Source organism: Sinocyclocheilus grahami, unplaced genomic scaffold (assembly GCF_001515645.1).
Source record: "Sinocyclocheilus grahami isolate Dianchi unplaced genomic scaffold, SAMN03320097.WGS_v1.1 scaffold10.1, whole genome shotgun sequence".
In the NCBI taxonomy this organism is placed as follows: domain Eukaryota; kingdom Metazoa; phylum Chordata; class Actinopteri; order Cypriniformes; family Cyprinidae; genus Sinocyclocheilus; species Sinocyclocheilus grahami.
In genome coordinates, this window is record NW_015505189.1 from 2,672,921 (window position 1) to 2,681,728 (window position 8,808).

Sequence of the window (8,808 nt, forward strand, 5' to 3'; positions counted from 1 at the left end):
GAGATTTCTCTAACCTTGTTAGTTATGTATTTCGAAGACAGAGTCCATACTTTTTTCCAATCAATATAATCACCCACATTCTTCCAATAAGACATCACATATGAAGTTGTTACAAGCTCCTTTTGAAAAAGCGATCTAATCTTATAGTTACGTGATGAAGGATGTGACAAAAAGCATAGTTTTCCTTCTGGGATTTCAAATGGGTCACCATGCCACAACTACACCATGCTCAGTCGTGGTCCCTCGACGCAGCATAGACTATGTTGTCTGCACACATTGCTGTGTATTACGAGTTTTCGAATAAGTTTCATTAATACGGATGTTTACTGTAGTGTTCAATTCGTGAACGAACCGGTTTAACTGATGCGTTGAAAAGATCCGACTCAATAGAGCAGTTCGTTAACGAATTGGGTAACGCTACTCCAGGCTGCTTCAATGGGGCTCTGAAACTACGAGCAGTCAATGAGACATGTATTGATAATATCTCGCGGTATTGACCAATAAGCGGTTTGCTGTTCACTGAAAATACCTGACTGCTCTCAATAAGCCGTCAAAATGGTAAGTTATACTCTTATAGAGACATTAATCTGCACTTTTCAGGCTGAGCTAGCTAGCTACGGCTAAGTCAGTACAGTCAGCTTCCTGGACACCTCAAACCCTGTTTAAAAATTCACATCTCACCTGTCGGGCCCTAGGTGGTCTGTTCAGTGTGGACGCTTTGTGTGGTTTACCTCTGTCAAATAAATTCATATTTTCACGTTGTCATGTTATTGCGAAGAGTTTGTTCACTAGCCGGTCAGTTTGACAGCTGGATTTAATATGTTAAGTTGGCACTTTTAATTAATCACCTAAACGCTGTTCACAGCTTGGCGTTCATACGAAGCGTTTTATGAATACTTAAACTTTAAAGCTGTCTTTTGACTCTCGATTCGACCCGGAAACGCTTGTCTAGTTGCTGCTTTGTATTTGAGTGTGAGATTCAGATGAACTGTGAGTCAGAAGATTGCCTTTAATCCCACTCAGTACATTTCACTGCGGTTTTAGAGTCATAACAGCGTGTTCTCTCACATATATTCCGTTATAGAAGTATTTCACAGCATATTTCCTTTGTTTAATCAGTTAAGCATGAAAGGAAGTGCTGCTCTGAGAGATAATATCCAACACGCCATACAACAGTGTTTACTAACTGAAGAAAGCACTAATGATCATAGCAGAGGACAGCGAAATGTAATGTCTGTTCAACATTTCCCTGTTTGCCATGTTCAGTAAACTGGCAGGCCAGAACTTGCTTTTGCTTTGATGAGATCTACAAACACATGTAACTAAAGTATCAATCTAAAGAGAGCATTTATTTCTCCAAATAAGAGCTTTTGTTTTTTCCCCCTCTTTCTGTGGTACTAGAAAAACAGCAGAAAACATTCATCGCTGTAAGTAAAGATGTGTAGTGTAGCAATAGATGGTGATCTGATTGTCTCTTCTGTAGATTTTCATGTTCTTTATTAACAGTAGAATTTCACGAATGTGGGAATTTAATGTCCAATGTTTGTGTGTTTAAACCACTAACAATTGTTATAAGTCGCACTGATCAAGTAAAAACCGTGCATGGCATTAACAACCTTGTCTGTATATGTGGATGATAAATTGTTACTTGATTTGACCGCTAAATATGGACTTGAATACAGGAACAATTTTTTTATATATATATATAGCATTGAAGAAGACAGTCTCTCCTTCCCTTAGGAGGTTACTATTCTCGTCTTTGGCCTCAATTATTTTTTTCCCCACATCTCATCTTTTTCATGTCTTTCTTTTTTTGGATATTAAACATGTACATTGTTAAGCTGAGCCTTTCATTGTCAAGTACAGTGCATCATTTTTAGACTATTTCAAGGGCTGATGTAGGCTGATAAATTCTGACACAAAGTATAAGTCCTTAATTTAGCAAGCTGGTAAGAATGTTCCACAATTAAACTAATGTGTGCTTTAGAGTCGTGTTCCATGTAATAGTCTTATGGTTTTTAGTCATAGTGTGTCATACTAGTTCTTTGATCAGAAAATGTGGTTGTTAATAGCCTTTAGAGTGGATTGAGCTGAATGCACCGTGTTGGAAATGTGGGCCATGTCTGATGGGAGCAGATGCAGTGCTCTTCAGCTCTCTTAGTAAAGATGTGTAGTGTAGCAATAGATGGTGATCTGATTGTCTCTTCTGTAGATTTTCATGTTCTTTATTAACAGTAGAATTTCACGAATGTGTGAATTTAATGTCCAATGTTTGTGTGTTTAAACCACTAACAATTGTTATAAGTCGCACTGATCAAGTAAAAACCGTGCATGGCATTAACAACCTTGTCTGTATGTGTGGATGCTAAATTGTTATTTGATTTGACCGCTAAATATGGACTTGAATACAGGAAAAAAAAAATTTTATATATAGCATTGAAGAAGACAGTCTCTCCTTCCCTTAGGAGGTTACTATTCTCGTCTTTGGCCTCAATTATTTTTTTCCCCACATCTCATCTTTTTCATGTCTTTCTTTTTTTGGATATTAAACATGTACATTGTTAAGCTGAGCCTTTCATTGTCAAGTACAGTGCATAATTTTTAGACTATTTCAAGGGCTGATGTAGGCTGATAAATTCTGACACAAAGTATAAGTCCTTAATTTAGCAAGCTGGTAAGAATGTTCCACAATTAAACTAATGTGTGCTTTAGAGTCGTGTTCCATGTAATAGTCTTATGGTTTTTAGTCATAGTGTGTCATACTAGTTCTTTGATCAGAAAATGTGGTTGTTAATAGCCTTTAGAGTGGATTGAGCTGAATGCACCGTGTTGGAAATGTGGGCCATGTCTGATGGGAGCCATTTTTAGACTATTTCAAGGGCTGATGTAGGCTGATAAATTCTGACACAAAGTATAAGTCCTTAATTTAGCAAGCTGGTAAGAATGTTCCACAATTAAACTAATGTGTGCTTTAGAGTCGTGTTCCATGTAATAGTCTTATGGTTTTTAGTCATAGTGTGTCATACTAGTTCTTTGATCAGAAAATGTGATAGTTAATAGCCTTTAGAGTGGATTGAGCTGAATGCACCGTGTTGGAAATGTGGGCCATGTCTGATGGGAGCAGATGCAGTGCTCTTCAGCTCTCTTAAATATTTAACACATCTGAAATGTATAGGCCAGTTGCAGCTCACTTTCTAATTTTATAATGATGGATGACGCTGAAGTTCTTTTAGGAAAAAAAAAGAGGTAAACCTTTTTTCCTTTTTTTTTTTTCAATTTTCCCATTACGCCATCATCCTTTCTGATAAGTCAGATGCTGGTTATAAGCACAGTTCACAACATTTTAATCATCATTTGTACATGGGTAGTTGACAAATAACATGGACATAAATATATATTTTTTTTTTACCAGCATCAAGATTTTAGGTTGTAATTTATTTGAATGTGTAAGGTAAATTGTATATTTTAGGTCACAGTTTTTTAAAAGGTTCTTCACAAGTTTTAATCGCTTTTGGCCTTTTACTGGCCTAGTTCTGTGGAGGTGAGTGAATTTTAAAACTAGTAGTTTATAATTTAATATGAAGTCATAAAAACTGCATGTGTAATAATTATCATATAACAGGTTTTTAATGAAGTATAGCATGAGGAACACTGCAGCATGTATTTTTAGTGAAAATTTGTTAGTATATATATATATATATAATTTTAATCATCATTTGTACATGGGTAGTTGACAAATAACATGGACATAAATATATATTTTTTTTTACCAGCATCAAGATTTTAGGTTGTAATTTATTTGAATGTGTAAGGTAAATTGTATATTTTAGGTCACAGTTTTTTAAAAGGTTCTTCACAAGTTTTAATCGCTTTTGGCCTTTTACTGGCCTAGTTCTGTGGAGGTGAGTGAATTTTAAAACTAGTAGTTTCTAATTTAATATGAAGTCATAAAAACTGCATGTGTAATAATTATCATATAACAGGTTTTTAATGAAGTATAGCATGAGGAACACTGCAGCATGTATTTTTAGTGAAAATTTGTTAGTATATATATATATATATATATATATATATATATTTTTTTTTTTTTAATTATTTTTTTTTAAATTCAATTCAGTGTTATTGTTAACTGCAACTTTTTACCAGTAAAACCATTTTCATTAATCATCAAAAAGAAAATCTAAATATATCTAAATGAAAAACAAACTAAAAAAAATAAACTTAAATTATAAATGTCTTGGCAGCTATCTGAAATGAAATAAGCTGAATTTGAAATACTAAAATTACTAAAATAAAAAAATCAAGCTAATAAAAAATTACTAAAGTACATAAGAGTACCAAAAGTAAAAATAAAATAAAAATTACACAAACAAAAAAGCTAATAAATACTATAATACTACATAAATAATACTAAAATAACACTGCTCCAATTATTTATTTCCAGAGACTTGTTTGTTTATTGATTTATTTAGCTTAACATTCTCCGCCATATGGAGTATTATTTTTAATGCATTCCTCTCCTGTTTCTCTGTAGATGCGCTTTATGCTTCTGTTCAGCCGGCAGGGGAAGCTGCGGCTCCAGAAATGGTACACGGCTACAGCTGAGCGTGACAAGAAAAAGATGGTCCGAGAGCTCATGCAGGTGGTGCTGGCCAGAAAACCTAAAATGTGCAGCTTTCTGGAATGGAGAGATCTAAAGATAGTCTACAAGAGGTAGAAAACCACGCATGCTTTTGATGCCTTTGTGAGACAGAAATGTCAGTTGCAAATATGTTTCTTGTTGTCAGTTTCTTACATACACATAAAAGGTTGTACTAAATAAAACATAGTCCAGGTACACAGACTATACACCTTTTTTTCCCGCTGACCTGTTGTTTTTACTCTAACTGTCTAATAACGTGTACATCAAACTATTGTGAACGATGACTCATTTATTGCGTTATTATTGAGCAGTAGAATTGTTTGAAACATCAAAATACATTTCATATCTAGTCTCCTATGCACATACACTCCAGCTTTGACTAAATTCAATAGGAACCTCTCATGCCCCTTTGCATTGTGTAGTAATAAACCCTTTTTGTAAGCATCTAATACTGTAACTGCACTCAAGATAGACAATAAAAAGGTGTGTGGAGAGGTGGTCATTGTTTTTGGTCACAAGGGGGCACTAAAAGTAAAGCTGCCTTGTTCTTCATTGTGACGCTTGTTTTTGTTTTTCACCTGCACTCCATCTAATATGTACTTGTTTTGGCAGCTTCTTAATGTCATTGAGGTTTGATTTAAGCACCTTCACTATAACATTTCTGCTGTCATGCATCCATGTTGGGTAATTTCTTATTACGTTTTCGTTGGTCACTTCCACACACTAAGAAAGTGTGTAGACTATTTTAGTTTAAATTTTAGACATGTGCTTTTTTAGTTTTATTCCTTAGAAATATTTAGGGTTAATTTGTTTTTAATTTCAATTAAGTTTTAATTATTTCTAGGTAGTAATTTTAGTTCTTCTATAATTATAATTATAGAATTAATATAATTATATTTATTTATTAATTTATTGCATTCACACACACACACATATATAATTGAATGTTCAGTTAGTTGACTAGGCAACATTTCAAATTTTCATCTAATATTTGGTTTGTTTACATGATTGCCTTCAAATATACTTTTTGATTGGGTTACATCTAATACGTCCATTTATTGGAGGTGTGTTTGTTTGTGTGTGGGTATGTAGGTATGCCAGTCTATATTTCTGCTGTGCGGTGGAGGAGCATGACAATGAGCTTATTACCCTGGAGGTCATCCATCGCTTTGTGGAGCTGCTGGATAAGTACTTTGGCAGTGTGAGTCATTCCTTGCCACCACCCCTCTTTCATCTGGCCTCTCTCTTATTCTCCTCCTTTCTCACTAATTCATACCCCACATCACAGCAACCCAAGACCTGTGAAATTCTCTTTACTTTCCCATCTTTTTTGCTTCTTTGTCCGTCTTCTCCTCTACTTTTATCCTCCTATTCGTTCTATGTCTGTTTTTCTCTGTAAATGTCACATTATGCCTTTTATCTCCCTCCATATTGATGTTATTTGCTGTTGTGCACATGGCTTTTCTGTTTTGATTATCTAACTGTTTTGGTTGCCTGTCATTTATTAACGTTAATTCCCTTGTGCATCACAATGTTACATTTTTAATGGAGTGTAGCATCCGCATTGTTCCTTTTTGACCACTTTACCATGCACGTCATTTTCCTATTATGGTTACATTTTGGTTAAGTTGTTCTTGCCATTTATTAAGATACATTGATGTTAGGGGTTTGCACAGAATCGATGATGAAAATTTTCAACAAATTTAATTATTGATGAGTCAAGTCAAGTCAATTCGTGATTTGCAAAAAGTTAAAGTTAATGGCAGTCCTAAATGATGTACTTTATTCAAATGTTAATACTTTTCACATACACTACTGTTCAAGGTTTTGATATAAATTAATTATTTCTTTTCAGCAAGCATTAAATTGATCAAAATTAAGAGTAAAGACATTTGTAAATTGTAATGTTATTTGTAATGATATTTTAAATAAATGCTGCTCTTTTAAAATGTATAGAATCCTGAAAAAATATGTAACACTGTTTCCACAAAAATATTAAACAGCACAGCAGTTTTCAACATTGATAATCAGAAATGCCTCTTCAGCACCAAATGAGCATACCAGAATGATTTTTGAAGGATCATGTGACACTGAAAACTGTAGTAATGACTTGAAAATTCAGCTTTGCCATCACAGAAATAATATTTTAAATATAATATAATGAGGTCATTTTAAATTGTAATAATATTTCACAATATCACTGTTTTTACTGTATTTTTGATTAAGAAAAATGCAGCCTTGGTGAGCATGAGAGACTTCTCTGTACTGTACTTGAATACTCATTAAATAATATAGGCATATAACTGCTGTCTTATTCATATTTCTTTGAACTGGATTATTTCAACACATTTATGTGACACTCATATATAGAATATTACCAGATTATTGTGCATGTAAACAAGATTGTGCTCACGTCTCCACTGTTTTGTGTGTGTTGTACCCAATGTAGGTTTGTGAGCTTGACATCATTTTTAACTTTGAGAAAGCTTACTTTATCCTGGACGAGTTTCTTATGGGGGGAGAAATTCAGGACACATCCAAGAAGAGCGTGCTGAAGGCCATCGAGCAAGCCGACCTTCTACAAGAGGTGTGTGTATGCATGTTATTTATGTGTTTTTGAACAGTGTTTGCATGGATATGTTCCTTGAATTCTTGTCTTGTGGCTCCTTATTCATTTATATCCTCTTAAATCTTCAGAGTATTGCACATTGTAAGCTGCCAAGTTACGTAATCACTGCATTGTGTAATGTACACTGTGAGGATCCCTCAATGGAAACCCTTGTCTCCTTTTCTCCGGACAGGAGGATGAGTCACCCAGGAGCGTCCTAGAGGAGATGGGGCTGGCCTAGTACTAGTTTCAAATGCAGTCAAGACAGATGGTAAATTTTGGTACTACTGCGACATGTGGGTTTATGTGAAGGGGAGTTTGTGAATGGGTCCAAAGGGTGGGAGGAGAACAGGAGAATAAAAGAGGGTAGGTGGGGTTAATTTTGGTACTACTGAGATCAGCATGTGATTGTATTTCAATTCCAACCTCTTTTTGTCTTTTACATTTTAAAATGGCTGGGATCTCATCTTTCTTAAGAGACACTGTAGAAAGAGAGTTGCAGATAGACACTCAAATTTAGCAATCAGAAACATATTTAGAAAAAGGAGTTGAGCCTTGCCATTTTAACAACAGGTCATGCAATCTCAGCTTTTAGTTTTATTTCAAAGAATGATTTATTGTTACATTGATCAAGTGACCTGCTTTGGAAAAACCTCAAATTGAATCCAATGCCATTACTATACATCTACTGTAGCTGCTCAGGAAACAATGACATTGACCATCCAGCCATGTTTATTTGTGTGAGATGCAAATATTTGTACTTGTACCACTTTAAAAAGAAGTGCTATTGCAGCATATGGACCATAAGTAACTCTACTAATGTTTTTTTATAATGGATCGATTTTGAAGATATATTCACCAAACAGGAGGAATATTAAATAGACGATTTTAAATGGCTACAATACTGAATTGACTATATTCAGTATTCATTTCTATTCATTTTGTTTTGTCCCTTGAGCCACAGTAGTAAAACGTCTGAATGTGTATTACTTCGAGAACAGGGCACTGAATCTCAACCACAAAATGGCGTGAAAGCTCTTTCCTGTTTGTCTTGGTCTACATCCTGCTTTCCAAAGACGTGTTTCTGACTGTAAGCGTGGCGTTAGAGTTCTAATAAGTAAGGGAGTATTTGTAGCTTGTTTCAGATAACAAAAGAGGGCTTTGATATTAGGTGTGATGTATTTACATGGCTTTTTAAACGTGGTGTGAAATAAGGGAATATTTTGAGATTAACTTTCTTTTTTTTTTTTAAAGCGATTGAATAATTCAGCATGAAGACATGTTTTTACCTGTGTAAAATCTGTCTGGTAACCAAAACAGAATTATGTGTGAATGTAATTTTATAAATAATAAAAACACAATTTCAGCCTAAACTTTCAAGTACATTGACATTTCTTCCTCATCTCTTTTCACGTTTTTATTATTTTTCAATATATTCAGCCTTTTTTTCTTTTTTAAATATAAACGTATACCTAATGACAGCAGTTTGAGTTTCACTTGCAGAGCATTTCGTCCAACCTGTTTTCACATTCGCTTGCTTTTTTTTTTTTTTTTTTAC

At 34.3% G+C, this 8,808-nt stretch overlaps 1 protein-coding gene across 1 annotated transcript; it reads left to right on the forward strand.

Moving 5' to 3' along the window:
* The first annotated feature begins 233 nt into the window (after window positions 1–233).
* LOC107593725 (AP-1 complex subunit sigma-1A-like) lies at window positions 234–8,623 on the forward strand. Its single transcript, XM_016283580.1, has 5 exons — window positions 234–558; window positions 4,535–4,713; window positions 5,735–5,843; window positions 7,092–7,229; window positions 7,444–8,623. The coding sequence occupies exons 1-5, from the start codon at window positions 556–558 to the stop codon at window positions 7,489–7,491; spliced, it is 477 nt and encodes a 158-aa protein (XP_016139066.1). The 5' UTR covers window positions 234–555; the 3' UTR covers window positions 7,492–8,623.
* The last annotated feature ends 185 nt before the right edge of the window (window positions 8,624–8,808 follow it).